Genomic DNA, 25,874 nt, shown 5'->3' on the forward strand with positions numbered 1-25,874 from the left:
AGCATGAGAAGAGGCAGCAGTTTCAACTGCCAAGCAGACATTTATCTGGAGTACTAAGAGTAAATTTCTACTTTCCTTGCACTTGTGATTGAAGTTGTGCTGATTTGAACATGGTCCCTCTGCCTTCTCTGTTGTGGTCCCTGCATTTAGAGTTAATGTATTTGAAGCCTTTTTAAGTTCTGTGAATTAAAAGTATGGCTTGAAGCACAGGAAATATCTTGTAATAATACAGCATACGAAGTAATGTATAGGCTAAAGTCATGCTAAAAGTATTTGTCTGAGTTCTACTACTAAACCTAGTAATTACACAGAAGTATGTAAGAACGCAGACACAAAGAAGTGGGTTAAAAAGCATAATTAAAGCTCTGCAACAGCAGCTGCCTGAGGACATCTCAGGCCAGGTCTCACTAAAAGCAGACAAACAGCACGAGAAGGTAGAGTTCTTGGTGGCTTGTTGCTTGTTTTGTTTTTACTTCAGGCTTTTTTTCATTTATTTGTGTATTAAAACAGGAAACGATTGTAAAGACACTTCCCCATAATTTTTAAGCACCAGAACTTTAGAAACTTTAGTAACAAACTTTAGTATCAAAGAAACTTTAGTATCAAAGCTGAACTTTTGAAACTGCAATTACATGGTTTGTAATACTGATATCTAAATGTCAGAAAAGTTCATTTCATTGTAATTTTTGCAATTCTACAGAATCACAGAGTCATAGGGGTTGGAAGGGACCTCCAGGGATCATCTAATCTAACGCCCTGCTAAAGCAGGTTCTCTACAGCAGGTTGCACAGGAAAACATCCAGGCACAAGTTCTTGGATATGTCGAAAGAAGGGAACTCCACAGCCTCCCTGGGCAAATCCAGCTCTCCCCTTTCTAAGTTTGTATCTTATACAAAAATCTAGCCTACATTGAAATCACTACATTTCTTCTAGTGGTACACAATAAAAAATAGATAAAATAAAAATTCTAATACAGTGATGGTATGTAGGAATATGAACCAATTTATCTAAAAGGGAAAATATAACTTGCAATTTCCTAAGTGCTTGATGTCACTACCACAATATCACATTAGCTCTATTCCTAATGTTCTTAACCAGAACAATATACGTAATACAACATGCTGGCTTCAATTCCATTTCCCTCCTTTGCTCTTGAAAGCTTTCTTTGAAATATTTATAAGTTAATTAGTCAGAAATACTCCGATGTATTGAATACAGAAGGAATTTGTTGAGAAACTGTGGTTACACAGATTTTTTAAATTCCTTGTTTGTTTCTCACCGTTTTTGTTTCATTAGCAATATGTTCATGTGATGAAATATAGTCATGAACTAATAGACTGGAGAACTCTGCCAAATACCAACTTTGCCTCTGGCCAGAGTATTCTGTACACCTGCAGTCCTGCAAATGCTGGACTGGTTTCTAGTTTCATGTTTTGGGAAGAAAAATAAAATGCTTTCAAGGAGTTAGAAGACCTTGCATTTTGGCAAACTCCACTTACATTTTTGGCTCTATATCTCAAAAGTGAAAAGAGGCAACTGGGAAATTTCCTTACAGTATCCAAGTACAGAATGAATCAATAACACAGCAGTGCATTATGCTCCTACAAAAATCTCTTGAGATGTTCTAAAAATGGGCTTTAAGCTAATTGTTTCGTGAGGGATTGCATCACTATACACATTTCTCTAAAAATAGCTGTCTCAATATTCTCCAAAGGAATCTTGGCCAGGGTGATTATAAACACTGTGTAATCACTCAGCCAAGCCCATGTGGTGATCTTGTTTAATACCGTATTACTGAGAGATCTTTTAAACCTACCAAAAAGTTCTGTGGCTCTCCAAATGCAGCACTTGGTATATGAATCAAAACAATTCCAGCGACTCTGTTTTGCTGGGGATGCATACTATACTTCTATATATTTAAAACACTAAGCAATAGATGCTTTACTGAAAGATTGCAGCTGCTAAATTGTACTTAAATCATTGCAATTAAATATGCACATTTTATGCAAAGTTGTTTGCATCACAGAGATCAGTATCACTAGCAGCAATTTAGGTGGACATCTGCAATACAAAAAAGTTTCTGAGGTTATCAAAACGTATTCTGATGAAACCTGTAAAAAGAAGTCACAATCAATGCATTTCTTCCAGCCTAGAAATGACAAATCATTCTTCAACTCATGCAGCCACAACCTATGACAAGCCTGCTCAATTTATCAGCACAATAATATTTTGGTCTTTCATGTGTGTATGCCTGTAGTTTCATATTTAAAGTAAATAACACATATTCTCATTCTCCTACAGAGGCAACATACTTCATTTTTAAGATTATTCTTTTCATTTTTCAGTGAGAATATCCTTATCATTTACACTCTGCTTGAACTGCTAAAAGGCCAGAAAATTAGAACAGAAAAAGTGCTGCAGTTGGTCAATCACTGAGGTTCTAGCTCTTTGAGTTAAAAGTGATTTGAGTAAAAGTGCTTCAGAAACAGATTAGGAAATGGCATCTCTCAGAGAAACTGAGAAGTAGAGTGGAGATATCATGCAATATGAAATCTGTCATTTTTTCTCACAGAACAATCATAACAAGGACAAGTAGCACTTATAAGTCTTGCTCTTGGATGCACATGTGAAACCTGTGGGGCTTAACAGTGCTTCTCTCTAAAGGGATTAAGGAAGCATGAATGATCTCTACAACTCCTACTATCAGATAATTCTGAAGTGTAATAAAGTGGTGACCCAGTTAAACTACATTCCTATTCCTGGTGTCTCTTTCCTTTCTTTTTTTTTTTTTTTCAGTGTCTGAGATAAAAGAGATTATTTTGGCATTAATTTAATCTAGTTAAATAGCATTAGTGAAGATCTTTATCACTATAAATAATGGAGGTATTTGAAGTATTTGATTGCAGTTCTAGCTGAAGTTATCACACACACAATGTCTCTCTGGCAATCCTTTTCTGCTGTTGCCATACTCTGGCAGAACAAAGTTCTGAAAGTTTTGAGTGTATCTCAATAATATCTTGATGGTTTAAACAAACAAACAAACAAACAAAAAAACTCATTTGAGCATTTTAAGAATAATCATGATTTCCAGATAACCTTGCAGAAAGCCTGGCGCCTTCTGAAAAATAAACTCATAACAATAATTCAACAACAGATAAGCAAAAAACAAAACAGCAAAAAGGTTAGAATGTGTCAACAGAGTGGATAGATCTTGAGCAACACAGAAACATTCACATTTCACATCTCCTACTTATCACAATTGCTGTCACATATCAGACCTGGTTTGAGAACTTTCAATACAGTGTTAGAAGAAAACAGTACAAATGAAAATAATGTCATTTATTTTTCAAAATTATTATTTTCAAAAGTATGAAAATGAATTTCTCCCCACCTGCTGCTTTAATTGATGTACTAATCTGTCCTTCTCTCTTTTAAGAGCCATTACTTCCTCTTGTGTCTTCTTTTTCTTTGAAGCTGACAGTTCAAGCAAGGCAATGTTTGCATCCTTTTCACTAATTGCAGCAAGCAATGCTTCCTGTCTGATAAAATAAAATAACAATTGTTACATTCTCCATAAAACAGAATAAAAATGCTACATGAAATGCTCCTTTTAACCACAAGAAAATAGTCAAATAATTTCTGAAAACTCCTTGTAGAATTAATAATGTTAAGTACAATCAAATAATAAAACAAATTATCAGCAAAAATAAATTATCTTTATTCATTTTTTCATAATTTAAATACTTCTTAACACATTTATCTCATTGGGTTTCTGTATATTCTGACATGACATCAAATAATAATTATTTCAATTACTTTGATCTAAAAAATCTTCGGTATTTGCTTTTTTTTAAATTTCCTTACCTGAATTCGATAATATTCTAGATAAATCTGTTGTGAACTATTCCAATTGGAACGATTTAATCATAATAGCAAAGTGATACAAAATTTAAGTTGTCTTATGTCTTATGTTTAAATTTAAAATTTTTTTAAATTTTTAAATTTTTAAAGTTTAAATGTAAAAATTTAAGTTGTCTTATGTCTTATGTTTATTTGGGAGCCTGTAAGCCTCAGTAGAAAAATCTCTGAACATCTTCCACACATTTTCACAGATGTTTTCCTATGAATTTATTACTATTACAGCACTCAGAGACATATAGAATTACATAGAAGCCAGGAGGGTCACACTGTAGCTTGTGAAGACACATGAGAAAAGTAAGTCCTACAACATCATTTGGAAGCACAGATCTTATTATTTCTTATGCTCTGAAATGCTCATGTTGGTAATATCATAATCTGTCCCTTGTTTTCTTAAATAAATGAAATATTCACTTTCTGCAGTGCATTCGATGACAGACTATGACTTATCAGCTAAGAAAGAGAACATAATACTTGATAAGTTTTGGAATATGTTATGGCCTATGCCTTTTTTGAGAACTACATAAGATCAATCATTACAAAATAAACATGGTTAAATGAGCCATAAATTAACCTTAGGTTCCAACTGCTAATAAATGTAAGAATATGGCTCATGAACTTCATATATCCAAGGTGAGCTAAAAGTTTGGAATTCTTGCAATCCTTCTGCTTGCCAGTAACAATGTCAAGAAAGCTATTTCACTTTTATTTCAAAATTCCTAATGTATTAATGTAAATATTTAAAGGACAATATTTCTGATGGAGTCAAAGGAAAACAATGCATTTATTTTACTTTCAAAGTTAGGAGATGTGGATCAATTCTAGATAAACAGTTGCATTTTATTCATACTCTTAAATAGTGTCATTTATTATTCTGTCTTCTTTACTCTAATCATGGTTAAAGGATGTTTAAAAGAGGATGCCATAAGTCTTTAGCAGTCTTAATTTAAATAAAAAGATCTCATTTTGAATAGCAGATATTAAGAAAAAAAATACATTAAGGAGTCACGTATCTGTAGGGTTAGATGTAGGTATTTTACTTTCTATAGATCTCAAAATAATGCATAAAGGATGCTGTACAGTAATTCATACTAGACTGTCAACATTTTTCATGTTTTGTGCTCAAATAACTTGTCAATTCAATAAAGCTTTCATTAAAATCTTAACTTCTTAATGCACTGAAATAAAAGAAAGCAGATCCACTACTCTATTAAATCATTTCTCTCAGACTGCAGAAAGTAGGGAATATACGCACCATAGAAAATCTAAATACAACCTCTTCTTAGCATCTGTCTTAAATGGAAAGAAAAATGTAACACAAATTCAACTTTTTTTCTTTCTGCACTATCTTTTATATACAAGTCTCTGTTTTTCTGTTTTAGAAATGTGCCCAGCCTCCCCAAGCAGGTTCTTTTGGGAGTGCTGGGGGTGATAACAGAACATTTCTGACAGAAAGGGTTGGCAACAGGAATGCTGTGACTTTAAAGCCAAAGAAACAGCAGATTGCTTTATTGCATAAAATACTCTTCTAAATTAAATAAGGTTAGGTTAGTTCTTCTACTTTTATCTGACAGCAGTGTTTATTAAAATCGTGAATAACGATGACTCAGCTTTTAGGTTTGTTCTCTTTGTTTTCAGGGTACATAAAACAAAGATTTTCTCCGTCTGAAATTAAAATAAGCAGGATATGGTCCTAATCTTTCATTCATGGTAATCATTGCTGTAAAGTAGGCACCCTCTGCTAAATAGCAAAATATAAATTGGTTTATTCCAAACGAATTATAATCAGTTATAATTAACAGTTTTAAGACATCCCTGATTAATATCTGAAGATGTATACTGACATCACCATCACAAATCCAACTCATTCAGGATGCAAATAAGTAAACAATTCAGAAATGCAAGGTTTTTCATTTATGCTTAGGTTAATTCCATGCATTAATTCTCATAGGTGCATTTCATGCTAAATTCTTCCCACCAAAATGGTTTCTAGTGATATATAATGTTATTTGATTCTCTAACACAAATTTTAGTCCAGCTGTCAAAAGTCATACACAGAATAAAATTTCTGAAAAAGCTTGAATTTAAATGGAAGCGTACTGAATTTTCACCTCTTCCAAGTTTATAGTACTTAAAAACTGACTTTGAAAACAAAGATCTGACAGTGAGAAAGACAGTGAGGAATACTGACATCAGGTACCATTTCAATATTTGATAATAGGATTCCATCTTTTTTGTATTGACAGTCAAAATAGCCATATGGTCCTTGTAATCATGACAGTGTATCTGTGCAACACTATGCAAAGCCTTCTGACACACCAGTCCCACTTTAAAGTAGCAGATGGGGGGAAAAACTCTCATGGGGGAGAAGAGCAGGCAAGTCACTTTGAAAATTCTGCAACCCTCAAGGACACAAGATTTTGGAAACTATAAATGTCCTCTTTTTCAGCTGAAAGTACAGAGGGGTTATGAAAGCCAATCTGAAGATATTATAATATTTTTGTAAGTCAGTATTTTATTGAAACCTAACAATTTTTTTTTACTCAACTGCCATGTGGTTGACACAACAATTCCTTCAGTACACAGCTATTGGTAAAATATTGCATAGTCACAACAAACAATTCCAATAAATACTAAACACTTCCAGAAAATGATGGCTTACAATCACGTGAAATATCTGCTGCCGTATGGCTCTACTGTAATGCACTACCAAGACAGCCAAAGACCAGAATCCAACCCCCAGCACATACAGACAGTTGAATCAGCTACCAATATTTCATGCTATTGGTCATTTTGTTTTTTAATCTTTATAACAAATGTCAGTGAAGTTAGGAGGTCTTAAATCTAAAAATGTTTAGTGAAAACTGTATAAGAACACAAGGATGGGGATTTGTAATGAAGTCCTTCAACTGCAATATGGAATGATAAATACATCCATATAGATGGGCAGGTGAATGCAAACACACAGTCTATGATTTTGAAGCCTCCTGAATGCAAGTCAGCTTCAGTTCAGAAGCTGTAAAGCCTCATTTACCTAAGACACACAGCATTTTAGCTTGGGCATAGTGCCACATAGCAGGCTAGTGGTTTCCAGACTGGCTCACATATAGTATGTTCAGATCACAGGCAGAGGGAGCTTGCATCTATCTGCACCTGCCTGCACAGACATTCTCCTGGAGCATGTTGGCACATTATCTGTGTTTATAAACATGGATAATTTGAACAGTAATAATCTCAAATATATAAACCAGAGGCATTTTACCAGGCATCTGGGTTAACAAGAGTTCAGCAAAGTAGTACTGAAATGTTATGCTCTACCAATATATAGGCTACAAGGTTGTCTACAACCTCAGTAATTAACTTTAATACAGAAGGAAAACCCAATGCTTTGCATTATTAACATGCAAAATAGAGGTACAGGTTCTGACAGAGCATCTAAAAAAACCGAGGCAGCCTCTTTTACTTGTGTATGGCCTAGAATACCGCCAAAGTTATAGTTTCTCTAAGGAAGATATAGGTTGAAAAAATACAGTGCCTCACTGGAATGGACAAAGTAAATCAAGAGGCTCAAGAATTTATGCAGCAGCCTGTGTGGACAGACCTGAAGCTCTACGTTGTCATATATCTTTTATTAGATACCACACACAGGTCTATCCATGCCTGTGAAAGCTACCTATTCTTATCCTTGAAATTCCCTATGGAAAAATCAAATCTGATGAACAGAAGAAATTTACTTTAGCTACCCAGTGATTCTGCTAAAAATCAATATTACTGTTTTTGCAAGAAACGTGATTACCTGACCTCTAGGAGCAAGGCTAAGATGCCAGCAAAACAGCAGGTAAAAACAATATTCTCAATAACAATCATGAAGTAAGTTTCACTCAGACATGCAAGCAGGTGGCAAGGTCTTCACCTAAATCTCTCAGGTGAGTCATACACATCCATTTTACTTCTAGAAATTGAAAATCAGCATTCATTTCTGTGCCAGGAGCTTTGAAAATCAGGAGCTGAACTGGCACCAAAAACAACATACAGTCTCTTACACTCTCCAGCTAGCATGTTTAAGAGTGTAAGCATAATTTATAATTCCTAATTATCTAGAGTGTCAGAAAAATAAAATGACTATCCCAATATGGTACTATAGAGATGTTATCAGTATTTCCAGCCAAAATGTCTCCTTATTGTTTAATAAATTATGGTAATAAAATACATTTTAGAATAATTTATTAAAGCACAGAATTAAATGACATTCTTTAACAGTAATATTTATAAAGAGTAATCCTTTTTGCTATTCACAGTTTTTCATCTCCCTTCTGGCAAACTAATCTGTTATACAAATACCAGGGTAGTACTTCTAATACCAAGAAAAATCACTCCAATTGAACATGGTAAAATTAGGTAAACTCTCAGTTTTATAAAATACATGTTAAATCAAACAGCATTTGCTCCACACTGATAAGTAATCCTTACATTTTCTTTTGACTTACATAAAACAGTTACCAGTATTCCTCATCTAAATATGCTCCACTATAAATGGGTGTTCACAACAAGAAAGAAAGAGGCAGTTCTTCCTTAGAAAAGCTGATCTCTAGGAATGAAACTTCTCAGCTGGCAAAGCCAGATTGTATTCTACTTCACAGCAAACACAAGTTAGTCTTCTTCACAAAATGTGAATATAGCAGTCTCTTGATGGTCACATTTGCAGCAGTGAGACCTGGGCTTTATGTACTAAAGATTCCAGTGAGAAGTACCAAGAAAGTTGCACAAATATATTAATATATGTCATGCCGCTTTGTACTAAAACATAAAAGTGAAGAGGAAATAGCCAATAGCTCAAGCAAGCAGGAATACAGCCCATACTATCTGAAATCCCACTCTAATTTTTTCATTAACTACATGGATGATGGACTAGAAAATTTTCCTTTTGAATTTCACAGAGATTTGAGACTGGGAGGACCTTGAAGTGCCAAGAAGACAAGAATTAAAAGGTCATGACAAACCAAAGAAGCAGTATGTAAAACTAAGGAGTAACTCCTTATTAATGATCTGTTGTGAAAAAGGCAAACATCATACTGGAAAGTATAAACAGAAACAGACTGCAAGACAGAAGTGAGTCTTTTGATCTGTGTGACTTTAGGAGAATCTCAGCTGAAATATTGAATCTGGATAATATTCAAGAAAAAGGTGAAGACTGTTCGGGGAACAGCAACAAAAACACTCAGAAACAATTGACAAGAAAACATTGACAGAACTACAATAAATTGTCTATGAGCTATAACATGATAAAGAGAACATAAAATGCTACGTCAGGGTGAAATAGAACATTTTTTCCATGTCCACACCATGTAGAATGAGAGCCAACATCTAATGACAATGACAGGTAACTATTAATACTATTAAGCACTGGAAGAAACTGATGGGGAAGTGTGAGCAAAAGTTTGTTAGAAACAATTCAGGTATTGTTGATCTTGCCCCAGAACATTATCTTACCAGTAACCTGATTATTCAACAGTTCAATGGTTTAAGCGGATTTATGCTGTGCCTCATTTAAGACACTATTCCTTTTAGTTAATGTCCATGTTTTATCTGCTTACACCATGTACCTGCAAGCTTTCCTATGACTAGAAAGACAGACCTTTTACATTTAAATTTCTACATCCATTTTAAGAACACTACAAAACTTCAAAATGATCAAGTTTTTGTGAAAAATACCAGTTACAAATAAAAATAACTTCATACTGCATCAGCCATTCCTCAGTGAAAGTGTACAAAACTACCTTTTCTTGGAGGATTTACCACCTATTTATCTGATACAAGACAAAACTTTTCAATAAAATAAAAACAAACCATATAAAACATTTTGTAAAGTGACTGCTAGGCATGTGAAAGTTTAATTTGAATTAACATATATAGAGCTGAAGGAAGCAGATGATAACAAAGCAGCTCAATTATAAATGTAACCGAACACCTGAAAACTGCAATCACATAGATCTCTAGCAATACAGAGTATGCAGTTGTGAAAGCATCTGTCTAGGAGTGAAAAAAATATGAAAAGGAAGCCTCAGCATGCTATAAGGGAAGATAAGATAATGCAAGAAGAAATAAATCCATGAAAGACTCCGTTGAGCGCCAAACTGAAAAAGTATATTGTATACAGTATTTTATCAAAGTGCAGCCTAAACAAATGTCAAATGGAATAATTTCTTTAACAAATATGGGCAACAATTGAGAAAAAAAATAAGGTTGTTCACTAGCATATATTTAGTCAAGATTAACTATGGATAAAAGAATGTACTAAGAACAGATTTAATAACCCTAAACTGCCATTCAGCTTGTAGGAGGTATTCAAGATATAGCCAATAAAACACAAAAAAATGGTTCTAGCCACCCACAAAAAAATTCTCAGTAGTATAAAACACTGAAGGATGGTCACTAAGATAAATGCTTTCTTTTGAGAGCTGCCTTGCAGTTAACCTTCTTAAAGGGTCTCCCAGAAACCTCTAATCATAATACATTGCATTGCCACTTATCACAGTCAATTTAGAAGTGAATTCTGTAAACACTCCTACTTTACTCCCCACCTCTGTTAGTCTAAGAATAATATTCTAAGCTTTAATAAAGGAACTCATGACAACTTGTTTGGAGGTGGAGTAGTTCTTAGGAACTGTCCAATTGTAATCCTAACTGAATTTCTGCATTTATAGGAACAAGATCTTCTAACAAGAACTTTTACTGCCTTTTCTACTTAAATCGTTCTTCAAAAATACAGAAATGCAACTGAAAAAGTCACCATTAAAGTTACCTCAAGTCAGAATTGTTTGAACTAATGATACACAGTAGAGTACTCAGGCAGCTTCTCACATGCTAATCATATTGAAGTAGAAAAAAAACAGCTCAATCAACTTTTTCCCTTTAATTATTGTTTTCTTTCCCTCATGACCCCCAGTATTCAACCTTAGGTTCAGTAGGAGGTGACTAGAGATAGATAGTGATGAGAGATCCTGTTTGAAACAGCTTCTCTCTGTCACTCCTAAAGCAAATAAATGGTCTGTTAAAACATGCTGTTAATCCATTATGGATGTGGATGCAACTTAGAAAATAAACTTCAGAACATTATTAGTATTTTGAAGCTTTTTCTTTAGAAACAAAACATACTGGCCACAAGCAAGACATTTAAAATCTACATATTTAATAACGGAGTTGTATGAAACATTTAAACTCAGTCACTACAGACCTTAGGCAATTTTCCTGAAATCGTATCTCATATCATATCAGAACATATCATAAAATGTCATGGCCAAATACATTTTGGAAAAGGCATAATTCATAGTTAAGTTCTTTGGGATAAACAACTTTTGCGCTCTTTTCAAAGAACAAATCCTTTTGAAATATTTCCAGTAGGAAAACTACCACGAAACTGTCCTTCAGATTGTCCCAGTACCCTTGTGGCAAGTAGAGGGGACAGATACCCCACAGCTCAATCACAGCTAGCAGCAGAGGACTGCTCCATTAACTATGGGATAGAAACAGATGGGTTCTCCTCTTAACACTCCTAGTTTCCCAGTCCAACCCACCAAACACTTTTCTTCACATTATCTGACTATCAAACCTTGAATATGCCATCTCATCATCTCCTTCTGTTGGAGGCATCTGTGAGGTGTAAGACACTGGACAGTTTCTGTCTCTAACCCTTGCAGCCCTTAGCTGCATAACTTCATTGGGCAATAATCAAGAAGAACAAGGATGAAGGAGCTCTCCTTCATATGAAATCTCAGAGCAAGTGAAAATAAGGAAAATAACAGACTTGATTCCAAATAATCACAAATAAATTTACTGAAAATGCAACATTCTTATTCATTTTCCCCTTTTTCTCTCTAGTTCTCCTCCTCCATGTTTCATTATTTCCAATAGTACTCCCATCACTACATCCCCCAGTAATCGTAACAGCTTTGTCTTCAGATTGAAAATTTAAAATTCTTTCTCTTCTGCTTATCACTAACTGCTAATGTGTGTATATACTTTTTCTATTAAGCAAACAAAAAATCATCTGCAAAGGTGTATGTTTAGAATGACTTTAAAGGCAAAGAAGGAACTTGGTACCCATCTTTCAGTACTGATTTTCCAGTAAGAGGCAGGCACTCAACTGCCATTTGAATTCTCTGAACTTTTTCAAGCCCCGTAACATTGAACTTCTGAAGTCTATGCTTTGGAAATGACAGATAAGTAAAATACCCACTCAGAAAAGAGACACACTGGTGAAACCAATTACTTTGGTTTCATAGATCGTATGAAACCACTGCATTATCATTTCATTCAAGCAGACAGCGCTGCTCACATGTAAGGAGAAACAGCACACTTCAGACTGCGTGACAAATATAGAGGGGAAAAAAGAATTCAACAGATTCAAAATACAGCTGAAAAAGTTTAATGATGACAATTATTTCTGGGTTTTGCAGCTTTTTAATAGAATTGTCTCTTACACTCACTTGGGTTAATATGATTCTCCAAAGGAACACAAGCAAAATTTAGTTAAAATAAGTCTGCTTGTTTTATGCCACATTGCAATACAGTGGAGAGGTGGGGATTACAAAGAACAAGAACAATGGCATTCTGGATGCATGGGATTGTGTTACAGAAGAACACAGTGCTGCACAGGGTCCACATAAGTTAAACAGGAAAACAAAACTACAGGTAATCTGTCATTGTCAACCTTCTCATCCTTCAACACTGGTTTTTGTGTTTATAGAAGACAAAGATAAAAGTACTTCGCAGGATGAATGGTTTGATCTCTAGATTATAGAGCCCGTTAACATTTTAGAACTAGCAAATATTTAAGGTTTGAAAATATTATTAAAAGCTACTATTACTTTAATATAATTGCAAAGAATTTAAAATATTTGAGTCACAAAGACGTTAAATTCAGGCGGAGAGAAAAAAACACCTTAGTTAAGCATATTCTGTTCTTAATTTTGAATTGAGAAAATATTCTGAATGGACATTTATCAGAAATTAAATTTTGGTTACGCTAGATAAGAAGTGGAGCATTCTTTCAACAAAACGATCCTTCCGCAAATTTAAAGACACTGAAATCTTCTGGTTCATTACTTCCCATTGGAACTCGGAAGGAAAAGATTTCTCTGATTTTGAAGTGACTTAAGATCCTCCTTCTCATTTCCATAATGTTACATGCCTCCCTTAGAAGAATATATAACAAAACTCATAAAATTGAATGTCAAGCACTTAAAATTTAAAGTAAATCATAGAAGGAGTAATTAATCTTCTTTTGAAACAACATATAGAAATGTTGGAATGCAATTCAAAGAAAAAAGAAAGAAAACTGAATATGTAAGATTAACAAAATGCATTCTTATGGCAGTGCATAATTTGTATTTGATAACTAATTGAGAGACTAGTTTAAATGCTCACGTGAAAAAATACTGTGTCAGACATCATTTAAACAGTGTTGTATAATTTCCTGTAGCCATAAAAGTATCTCAGAATACAATTTTATACGTTAGGCTTAGAGTAAGAAATTCCTGAGAATACTGAAACCTATCCTTCCACCATCAGGCTGACGTTTAATATTTTAATTATTTTATTTTAGATCTGTGGAGTCTGAATCATTATTACTATTATTAACATGCTGGCATAAATTACTTACTGCTATATTTCTGAATGCTTTGTTATAACGGAATCCACTGGATTTGCATTTCTGATCAAGCAACAGAAAACCAAGTATTTCAATAATATCACTAATAATTGTTGTGAACACTTTTTAGTCAAAAATTAAAAAGAGGTAACTAATATAATTAAATATTATATTACTTATTTGAAACCTAACAGGACATCATTCCTTTAGGAGTATGAAATCTAAAGGCCTAAAAACCCTTCATAGGAAAATATTTATTCAAACTGCCTCAAGGATATTACTTCAGTAGAAAAAAAAAAAAAAAATCCTTTTAAACAAAATATTGCAAGCTGAAAATATAGCATATGAGAATAGTAACTTTAAAATAGAAAAATATCAGTAACAGCGGAAGCCTAGAACAGGCCCAACATATTGCTGAAGGAAGAACAGAATTAGACAATAGCACAGAAATATTTCTCTAATTAGTATCTTAAAAGATTGGGAACGACAGAGATAGGATACCACATGACATTATTTAATTACACGACTTCCTTGCTAATGGAGCAATTCATAAGCATTGCCAGGAGCGTGAAGACCATCATATGATTCAACTTTGCATAAAGAAGTTTTTTCATTGATCTTCTTTGGTGGGTTAACTATTTCAAAATTTGTTGCAGACCAAGGACGCGCATGTACAGTTATGGAGCTCTAAGCTGATTTCTGTTGACTTTCAGTGAAGACAGTACATACTGACTTTCTCAGAGAAGATGCAAGAGGCATAAGGTATTTCAGGGAAGAGTATCAGAGTGAAGGTATATTGCCCAGCAAGACGGATGTTTGAGTAGTGATAACAGTCAATGCAACAGAACAGCTGTAGTTGAATATTTTAGGACAGTTCCATAACAAAACTTAGCCTGACAAAAAACTAACTTATAACATGTTACGCTAGACTAACAGAACTAATGGATGATTTTCCGAAATAATATTTTATACAGTCTTCCAAACTGAAGGAATTCTACTGGGGCAAAAAAATTAGTCTTCTTTTGAGGTAAGATTGAGTTAGTTCAAATTTACTTCATAAGTGTATAATAAAGTGATTTAATCCATACAACTACTCAATTACTGAGATGTTGTTTCATTATACTTTTTTAAATTATTACAGTCAGTAAAAGGAGTAAAATACTCTATATGTCACTAATAGTATATATATTCATAGTATATTACTTGGGCAGGCTAACTGCTTCTCCTTTCTTATCAAATTCTGTGTTTAACTATTTGACTTTCCTTAGACCTCTCCCTAGGTCAGCTAGATGTATGTCAGAAGGTATCTATTCTATTTGGGTACTCTTGGAGTTGTGTTAAAGATCCATGATTGAGGAGAATCTTCTTGGACAGAGGGATACTAGAGCTCTTCTGAAGAAGCAACCAAGGCTCAAGTAAGGTGAGGCATGGAAGAAGTTGCATTAGACAGCAGGTAGGGTAGAGTAACAAGGGACAAAAAAATACTTCCAGATGCCAGTAGGAATAGAGTTTGCTGACACTCAGTCATTGAGTTAGCTGAAAAAGAAGCACTTTTGCAGGGACAATTACTCATATTTGATTTCTGATACTATGTAGAGAGCAAAATATAATTTTATGATGAGACATTTCTAGTTGTTTTTATTATTATTAATTATCTCAAAGCAGGTTCCCTCCACCTCCCAAGCCCAAAACTTAATTACCTTTCGCTCATCCTTGAGGAGCTGTAAGGGACAAAGTAAAAAAATTCACTCAAGGCAAAATTATCTCCAAGTTATAGCTTTGTCACAAGACATTAGACTGTCAGACACTTCTGGCTGAAGTGATTCAGTCATGTCTCCATCAACCATGGGATTCAAGATCCATACAAATGGCACACATTTTGCCCATCAATTAGACACGTACATGTTGTCTGTAATCTTCAAAGTGACAATGAAGTAACAGGAGTTTGTACACTGATTTTGTATATATTTTCACGTATTTTCTCCATATTGAAGAATGTAGCATTTTTCTCCTAATTCTTTCTGATTTTATATTCTAGAATACAATAGGAGTTGCTTCTGTCCTACCTCACTGTAGCTGCAAGATTTGCCAGGTCTGAATAACCCAATTCACTCTGCATCTAACCAGGAGGATACAAAAGACTTTTAATAAAATATGAGTTCAGTGTGCAAAGTTCGTTTTAAGGTAGTGCTTTAGGAAATAAAGAAGTGATCTGAAAAGCCATCAACAAACTAATAATACTTTGAAACATAAAACATCAAAATAATATCTAGATGATATTTTTCAGCATTTCAACGTCTGTATATTAGAAAAATATGCAACTCTTTTGCAGAACACTGGGTAAAGAGATGTTTATAGTTTTACTTCATTTTAAGAACTCTCTTAAAAAGTCAAGAAAAACAAAAAAGAAGGATTAGGATTTGGTAGCACAACGTAAAAGCATCATGCAGAATTCAAATATTTTCAATTTTCAGTTTTCTTTTTCAAAGCTGACATTCATTGCTGATTACATTTCAACACTAAAAACTGGAAAATGTCAGTTCAGATAGAAAATTCACACAATCCCTAGTGATAACTTGACAAGGGGTATGTTCGTCAGAACATTTAAATTAGCAAAGGTTTTCAAATTGTCTATGGCATGGAAAAAAACTATAACTTCCAAAACTTAATGTGTGGAGAGTAAGTACAACAAAAATCAGTGGAGCTTTTTGAAAATAATAGTCAGTCAATTTGAACATCAAAAATTTGCTTAGAATGAAATAGAGGACTTACTGAGTCCTCTGCAAATCCATAGCTGATTTTTTTCAACTATGTGCAAAATTATATACTTATTATAACCTTGGATGAGCTCTATACTCCAAGACAACAGTAAAATGAGATATTCCTAAGCAGGATTTTGAGTATTACCTGAATCAACAGCACATCTGGAAAGAATCGTGAGAGAAAGACCCCAAGTAGTTGCTATGGAAAATACTCTTAAATTGCTATCTGGGTGGCCTTGTGACTCATACAGATAATACAGTCCATTACAAGATGAACCAGCAGTAGAAAGAGGAGTGCTGGTAGAAGCAAGGACTATCACTGTGAGAAATGAAACAAAAGCTGTTAATTTCTGCAATGAGCAGAGATTCTGTACAGGCAGTAGGAGATAATAGTGCATCAGCAGTTCAAAGAACCCAGAACTAACCAAATCAATGTTTAGATGACTGCACACAAAAATAGCTCTAGGATTCTTTTTTAATGTTGTGCAAATGTACTGGTTAATCAGTACAAATGAACTCTGCAGGTAGTTATGATGTTGAAAGTACTACTCAGGACAAAAGAAAGTGCACAATCTTAAAAACAACAAAAACTTGAATTATTCCAGGAACTATTTCAAGTGTAATAGATCTATACCAGCTGATTAGAGCGTTATTTACACAAATTAAAAAAAAAAAAAAAGAAAAGAAAAGAAAAAGCAAAAACTTAACAATGAAGTGCTGAAAGAATCAGAACACATTATTTATCTTTTCTGGAATAAAAGATTAAACATTCAAAACTTCAGGTCACTGCCAGGTGCTAAAAAGCTATCTGACATCATTACTCCAGAAAGAGAAATCTATATAGGCTATTACTGCACCAATTACCTTAATTTAACAATAGGAATGTATGTTCTCATTAAAGAAGAAATAAAGATTTTAAAAAATAAGAAAAACTACAACATTGAAAACATTAAAAACCATATTCAAGCAGTAAAAACCTGGGAAAGACATAATTGTTTTGGCTGGTCTGTTCATGTTTAAAATTAAATACTGCTCATGATTCCATACTCAACGTTGACTTAAGCTTATCCTTAAGGCAGAGATTCATATTATTTAAGAAGAAAAGAACAAAGTATATTTCTCCTCAAATTACTTCCATGCTTCTGAACATTAGTGGAAGTTACTTTGTAATGAACAATTACTAACAGCTACAATTGTTTGGAAGGAACAGACTGCATATGATGTTTATAAAGGCTGACATATTCAGTTCACAATCACAGGAAGCAGACTAGCTTAAAGCAAGAGAGCTGAAAAACAAGGAACGTAACATATCAATGCTGACTACATAAGCAAGAAGTAAAGTGTAGTAGAGTATGGGAATTTAAATTCACATATGATGGCAATATCTCATAAATAATTAATTTCTTATGTTTTCTAAGAAGTCACTGTCTCAACCATTTGTATTTTAAAGGGAAAATTATTTGTTCTACTCCACAATTAATACAGTGTATCAGATACATGCACTTTATAACAAAAAGAGGAACTGCTAATTGACATTTTCTATTTTTATTCAAACAAGTAGAATAACTACAAGTAATAACAAAATCCTATGCTTTTAGCCTGTGAATTTTTGTTAGGCCTGTAATACTAAATGAAGAGTAATGTTTTGAAGCCTTTACATTCTGGCTGGTGCCAGCAAGGCTGTTGCTAAGCCAGGAAGCTGGCTAGCCTGAATCTCTGCCCCATGTACCTCAGCATCTCCAGTTCCAGTATCAGACAGCCTGTAATACTAAATGAACGGTAATATTTTGAAGCCTTTACATTCTATTGCAATGTATGTTAACCTTTCTGCAGCTAAAAGTCTCTTAAAAAGTAATGTCTCTTAAAAAGTAAATCATTTTGCATGATTCACCTTGATGTTCCTCCTATTCACACCCCTGGGCTGTTGCTGCCTGCCTCTCTTTTTAGTGTGTACTGCTGCCACTTCCATGTAATTCCACCACTTCTGCATCCTGCAGTGGTGCCAGCCAGGCTGTTGCTAAGCCAGGAACCTGGCTAGCCTGAATCTCTGCCCCACGTACCCCAGCATCTCCAGTTCCAGTATCAGACAGCTGATACAAAGATACACAAATTGGACAAACATAGAACCTACCTGGCAGAGTGCATTTGTGCAGTTTGCTTTGTGTACCTCATGATTAAGTTTATGCCATTATATGGTAACTAAATATCAGGTAGCCATAGTACAGTCAACCAAGTACATGGAAGCCCCATCAGTGTCAGCTGAGAACAGTTCCCAGAATCCAACACTGCACCTAAGAGCGAACAATCCTCAGACTTGAGACAGACAAAACCTCAACTGTGCCCCAACCTCCTTTCAGGAAACAGCTTAAATTCCTCACAGGACCAAAGCATAGGCTTGCATTCATTATTGAGCCCATGTCGAGAGAGGCCTTAGTTTCTCAAGTGACAGAACAGTCTCAGCAACGATGACTTTTTCCAAGTCAGCAAAGAAAGGATTTCTAAAAATGATTACAGCACCTCACTGGTGATATGTCAAAGGTGTTGATAAAATTTTCTGCCTAAAAGGCTGTTGCTTTCATTTTCTAAAGATGGATCTAACACTAAAATAATTTATTCCAGCAGTGAAACCTTAGCTGCTACAGGACAGGAGAGAACAAATGTATGTCAGCTACCTAAAGAAGAAATAGCCTTAACTAACACTTACCACCTCATAGATCAATTTTTAGCAAGCTTGATGGAGAACTACTCGGAGTCTGTACTTAAACACAGAAACAGGAAAACACCAAATAACAAATTATTTCTTACTGTACATGTGATAATACAAACCTATGCATTTTTACAAGAGCTGTAACTCCTTTAACCTACTAAATAATGAAAAATGAAGTCTTCCAAAAACTTTCACATTTTTTTGATGGGGAAATGCAGTTCCCCTTTGCACAGAAACTAAAATGGTGGGAATTCTACAAATGGTGTGGAACTCTTGGACCTAGCAAATTCTGCTTATTTCAATCCACTAAGACCATATTTAGGAAATCTTACTAACAAAAATATTTTAAGCAAATCTCATTACTTGTAGATTGTGCCATTACCCAGAATAAGGTCACAACTTCCAGGTATTGCATGATTATATGATAATGAAGATAAACATAACCATAGCTCTCAAGAGTCAGAGGAGGTCAACCAAGCAGAATGCCCATAATAACACAGGAAATAAAGGAGCTTGCTGGCAAGCCTTAGGGCAACCAGATAAAACTCACATATGAGAAACAGAAATCCTTTGCTCATTGCTTGATATAACAGTGGCCCACAGGCCTGAGATAATGTTCTTCTACCATCTTCTCTAGTCATAACCATAGTAATAATGAGCTAACCTAGTACACCAGAGTTTGAGGTAAAGATTAAGTTTCATGTTGCTCCTGCCTGGAATCCCAGAAAAATTAACAGAATGTGAGTATAATAAAATAGATATATTGAGAATTCCAGGCCTGATCTTTTCCTATTCAATACAGACAAGCAAAAGTATAGCTAACCAAACCACAGCAAACCTCAAGTGTAAACAAAATCCAGCTGCTAGATACGGTCCAGGTCTAATTCCAAAAAGGGACCCCAAGGAGTCCTCATAAGGTCACCATGTGGTATTAATTGGACTAATGTGTCTTTCCAAACGCCTTTTTTTGTCAGAGTCTTGGTTCCCAGTGCTACATCTAGACTGTACAGCTGGTGCACATTATTCTTCAACTCATCCAGATTACAGGCCTGGTTTTTACAAGGTCATAGGATCAGAGGGCACAGCAGCTTCCTTCTAAATTATATTCTAGAGATTCTTTCATATAGCAGCTAAGTATAAAGGTGAGTTGATGAGATTACACACACTTCATCCTGCTTTAGTTCAGAGCTATTCTTGGTTCTCACACCTTCAGGACTGTTCATGGACAAGAGTCTCCCACTGGAAAGTGCAAAATATATTTGAAGGAACAAAATCTTTTGAGGTGCCAAAGAGAAAGACCTCATCTCATGTGTCTAGTTCATCCTGGTTCTGGCTTTGTCTATCCCTTGAAGACTCACTAGTGAAAGTATACCTCATTTGAAACAAAATTGGACAGGCTGTATTTCCAACACAGATTTTCACCTACAAAGAAGGCCTCACTCTGGACACGCATAGTTCAAGTGAAAAATGGGGTCTTTCTAACAATGCAGTTATTCTATGCATCTGACTGCACAAAAGGTACAGACTGTGGAGATACTGGGAATGGAATGTGATGGATGTCTGAGTGGGAGCTTAGGTATGAATCTGTGCATTAGGAAGAAAGTCAAGAGTTGCTTCACATTAGCATAACTAAAGGCATCTTCTCCTATAGTCCTTTCCCTCCATTTTCTTAAGCATAGTGGGATGACATGAGCCTAACTATACACTGGTATAACTAGACTTTACTATTATATTCTTAAGGAAAAAGTGAACTCTAAAGTTAGAGGAAGAAGTCACTGTTACAGCGAATAATTATTTCTGTTCATAAACTAAAACTATTACATTTATAACAAACGTGTTTTCAGTCCAACTCGAAATATTTTTACCTTGCAAATACTACTATTACCATCTTATTTTCACTAGCAAATATTTAGAGACCATATCTCAAGTAATAAAGAAAAAATGCTCTGAGCTAAAAACAGTCAAATATGGGTTCCCTTCTCACACAGTGTAATATCTGGCCAAATACATTTGGTGTTGCTCAGTTTTATTGCCTCTTCTTATAATATTCCAACTCCATGTAAAATTAAGTAAAAATATTTACGGGCATTTCTGAAATATACAAACACTGCACCAGGGAACAAAAATTAAAAGAAGTATGATAGACCTGATAAAAAAAATATACCGAAAATGTTAGTCACAATCCAAACCAAGGACATCTGCAAGTTACAAATTTACACTTCTTCACTAACTTGAAATGATGAGACTCACAACTGCAGTAGTGAAAATATTATTGCTTCTGTAAACTCTAAGCTCAAGTATAAAGTAGATATGTAATCTTCAACTCCCTAAACACTCCAATTTGGCCACTAAAGATGCTGTTTTACATTTCCAAACATTTTCCCCTGTCACTACTTTTTATACTTCAGTTCTCAGGTTGTAAGTATTTGTTACTTGCAAAGCAGCTCCTTTTGAACACAGAATCATGGGAGGCATTTGTTACTAACTGCTAATGCAGCCTGCCAAACAAAAACTCCCTGCTGGTGACATGACCACCTAGTGACCTCTAAAAATGTTTTAACAATGTGAAAAATATCTCCCTCTTGTAGGAAACAGCAATTTTTTAAATTAAATGTACATTGAATGTTCGCTTACATACAGATAAATGCTATTCAGAGTCACCTTCTCTGTTTCCAATTTCAATCTTTTGAAACCCAGCCCAAACCTAAATAAATAAACGTTGATACTAAGAGGAAACTAAGAGCTCAAGAGCCTTGTGATTTCACAAACAGCTTTTTTCCATTTTCTAAAATCTAAACTTCGAGCCAGACATAGAACAGGTAATGAAAAGAAACAAGTTTGGCAGCCCCTATGTGGGTCTAAGCTGAAAATATGTCAGGCAAAAATAAGTGGCTATAATTTGGCAGATTTAAAGTCTTTAAAAGTTTGCAGCTTGCTAGACTGTTTTTTTTTAGCATGTAAAATTTGTAAATTGAAACACTATAACTGTGTTGAAAAGTGACTATTACATAATGCCACCACCATCAAACTTTTAAACATCATTTTACCATTATCTATTCTGTATGCACAATAGCATCACAAAGAGCAAAAATAAATTGGGATATATAATAAGCATTTTATGCTTGAATAAGCGATATTACTTTAACAGTATCTGAGAAACTCTGAAGCTGACAGGACATTGATAGCTTTCAAGTAAATAGCTTTTACATCATATATGTCATCTAAATAATTTTTTCTTATTTGGAAGATGCTGGCTTTCAAAAGAATAGTACTCAATGACCTTCTTATAAAGCAGAACAGTTTTTGGAATATTTCAAGTTAACCTGTAATTACTGCAGATATCTCATGGAGGACACGTTTGTCACTCTCACTGTGTTAATGTTTGACTAGTTTAATAAGAATAATAAACTAGTTAAGGTTCAAGCCTTGAATAAAATAGTTTTGGTAAAAATCTCCTACCCGTAGCTGTTTGAACCTTTGCTACAGTCCTATAGCAGGTTAAAATAGGTTTAGCAAGCTAATGCTGCAAGACCGACAGAAGTCATGGCTCCTTCCATGTCATTGACATGACAGAACACAAGCTATAGCACATGCCACATAAATTAAAGGACTTTGCTTCTATTAAAAGAAAACATTCCTATATTTAGGCTTTGAGTTAACAGGCACAAGAGCTGAGATTTTAGAGCTGAACAGCTGAAATACCGACATCAAACAAAGTGCAGTGGAACCGCTCAGGAATCCTAGGTAAACTGAGTAGACTGCATGTTGCATCAACATGATAATCAATACACAAGCTTATATATTTTTTACGTTTCTTAAGTATGGCTTTACAAAAAACTCTCCTGTTCTATCTAGCAGTCACCTTCACTATAAAGCTGGGATAATTTTATTTCTGGAGTCAAGAGAAGATTATTTGTATGCAGATAATCTATCTCAGCACATAACAATCAGCAGTGCACTTAGATTTTATATATTTTTAGTGCGTACAACTACAGGTAAGATATTAAGATCTCCTATACGAGGAAATGCTAAAAAGCATTCCAAAACCTCATTTTTCCAAACCTTACTAGTAGAATCTAGTGTACATTTTGTTGCAAAATGTTTTTTACACTCGCATGCAATAATTAAAGCAACTATTAAAAAGTAAGAGCATATCAATCCAACTCTGAATAACAGAACAGAATGTTCTCCACAAGAATAAGACCCAACATACTGAATTATTTCTCATCTTCAGCCCTGACCAAATACTACCATCATCTGCATAGCCTTACACTGGCTCCCAGACCAATCTAGAAGCGATCTAGAGCAAGGTGCTCACCACTTAGAGGCGCTCTTTCAGACAACGTAGAGTACAGGCATCTGATTTGGACTGTAACATAAATATCTTATTTACATATACTTACAAGGTAGACTTGTAAAAACACAATTGGATTAACTGGTTAAAAAAACAAAAATAAACTCTGTACTGCAAAACTTTTTAACCAAATTAGAACCCACTGCCTTTGGTGAAGTGATGCCCTTTTTCTACTGATATGGAAATATATTCACAGACCCAATTCTCATCTGTAATGCAAGGGTGCTTTTATATGCGAGGTACTAAAGTTTACGTAAAGACACCTTAGATATTTTGTACAATTTGATGAAAATCTCAAGGATAATCCTTGTTCAAACTTACTGGTCTGGTATACAAACCTTGCACTCAGTCAGACTAGCTTATATTAAACAAGGTCATGCTCATATTTACTGATGCGAAATAAATTTAAAAATGAAGGAGCATGCTTTAATGTCTTCGTGCAACTGCTAATATGCTTTCTGACATTATTTTTCTCTGCACAGTTTCTGCATACATTTCAACTCTCAAACTCCATCTACAACTAATGGTATTACTGACTTCAATACTTTATTAGTTTTCAGTCATCCTGCTACAGCTACTGCACAGGAAGAACTACTCAAAGTTTTCTTTCTTCTTCTTTCTTCACAACAGTGGGAGATATGCCAGCTGGGACATTTTAAGTCTCTTTCATTGAAAAAAAAGGTTAAGGTCAAAACAAGAATGATAAACATGGTAGTTCATCTTCTCAAAACTGAAGATGAAAGACTAATCAGAAGAGAAGATTTTAACTTTGCTAACTGTAAAATCTTTTCTTTTTTTTTCTTGTAGTATAATTAGAAGCAAAAATGACTTGGGATAAAAACATTTTTTGCTATAAGTACTTTTGTCTTTAAATGCAGTCAGTAGTTAATTTAAGAACTATGTATGTCTAAAGTTTATTATATGTTTTCAATTATCTAAATTACTGACACTTATGGAGGATTATGAAAAGTAACACACTTAAAGAGAAAAGAAATACATTTTCTTATTGTAAAAGATAAAAGCTAAAAGAGAACTTGCATTGTGTTTTTCTTAAATGAGTTCTCCTATGCCTAAAAATTTCTAAGAGCTACATCTTAGAATTCCTTGCCTATAGGAATACATTAAAATACAGTAAATCCCTACACTTTGGCTTTTGATACTAAAGTACATACTTTCTTGCAAGAACACTGAAACATGTTTTCACTCACTTTCTTAAAGAAAAAACACCCAAAGGTTATCAGACAAATGGGGACAATAGATTAACTTCCAAAGAACTACATTCTGTTTCTTGTAAAGAAAAAGTAGTAAAGAAAAAGAAAAATTTATAGCACATCAAGCTCTTATTCCCAAGAGAATATAATAACTGGAATCCAAAAGTCTAGAAGTGGTTACAAGTAGAGCTGGTCAAAGCATTTGTAATGAAACTTGAAACTAGGCAAAGAGATTTGAGAGGTTAAAAGGAGATAGGGTGGGAAGCTCACAAAGCAGACCTGTTCTCCCTCAAAACCATAAGAAAAATCTTCAGTACAGTGAAAGCAGCATAGGTTGCATAAATTTGAAGTGACAGAGCTCTAAAGTGGGAGGATAGTTTGGGGGCTGGCAGGGATCTCCAGAGCACTACATGGGGACTGCTTTCTACCCAGCGTATGGGGTACAGCGAGAGGTGAAATTCCAAATGGACAATATTAACTTAAATTTACATCAAATACTGATGTAGTGAATTACCCATGCAAAGACAAGATGAACAGAAGACTCAACTAGCAATTTCCCAAATATACACTGCAGCAAAACCCCTCTTTTAAGCCAAGAAAATACATTTTTTTCTTTAATATTTTTGTAAATAATGATTAAAAAAATGAGCTCATGGAAATTTTACTACATCTAGTCAATATTATTCATGGACAGTCATGTAGCATCACAGAGTAAAATGGCCACAAACAGCTGAGATACAATTTATTAAAGGAAGAGTGGGAGGTTTCTAGTTAGCACAGTAATAAAGAAAAGGCGGCTCAAAACGGAGCCACATGCCAATGGCCAAAAGCATAACTGTGTTCTGATTTGCATATCATGTACACTGGGATGACTAGCATCATATAGGGTGAAAAAAATTAGTAATTTATTTAGTCCAAAGCTTCCTCTTGGGCTAATTCCTGCAACGTGCCCAACACAAAGCAACTTTTGGGTTGATTGAAGGGGAAATCTGTGCTAATGCAAAGGGCAGAAATCCATTCAGTAAGTCATATATTTTAGACAGAGAACTCAACACCAATACTCCATGACCTGTGCTGGCTGCCTGCCAATTTCTGGGTGAGAGTCAAAGCCTTACATTTGATCTACAAAGTCTTAAATGGCTTGGCACAAGCCTGCTTGAAAGATTCCTCCTTACACTTCCTTTGCACTGGGCAGCATCGAGACTGCTGCAAGTGTCTTCCCTATGGAAGTGTGAGTGTGTGGTGGGGGGAGGCAGGAAAGAGGAATATGGGT

At 34.7% G+C, this 25,874-nt stretch overlaps 1 protein-coding gene across 1 annotated transcript in view; it reads right to left on the minus strand.

Moving 5' to 3' along the window:
* ERC2 (ELKS/RAB6-interacting/CAST family member 2) overlaps nucleotides 1-25,874 on the minus strand; it is a gene marked incomplete at both ends in the record, with an annotated part of 356,767 nt that overhangs the window by 73,192 nt on the left and 257,701 nt on the right. The window contains one exon of the mRNA XM_079540281.1: nucleotides 3,392-3,539. Coding sequence (XP_079396407.1) covers nucleotides 3,392-3,539 — 148 coding nt within the window. The remainder of the gene's footprint in view (nucleotides 1-3,391; nucleotides 3,540-25,874) is intronic.

This window comes from Tetrao urogallus (assembly GCF_951394365.1).
Source record: "Tetrao urogallus genome assembly, chromosome: 10".
NCBI classification, from domain to species: domain Eukaryota; kingdom Metazoa; phylum Chordata; class Aves; order Galliformes; family Phasianidae; genus Tetrao; species Tetrao urogallus.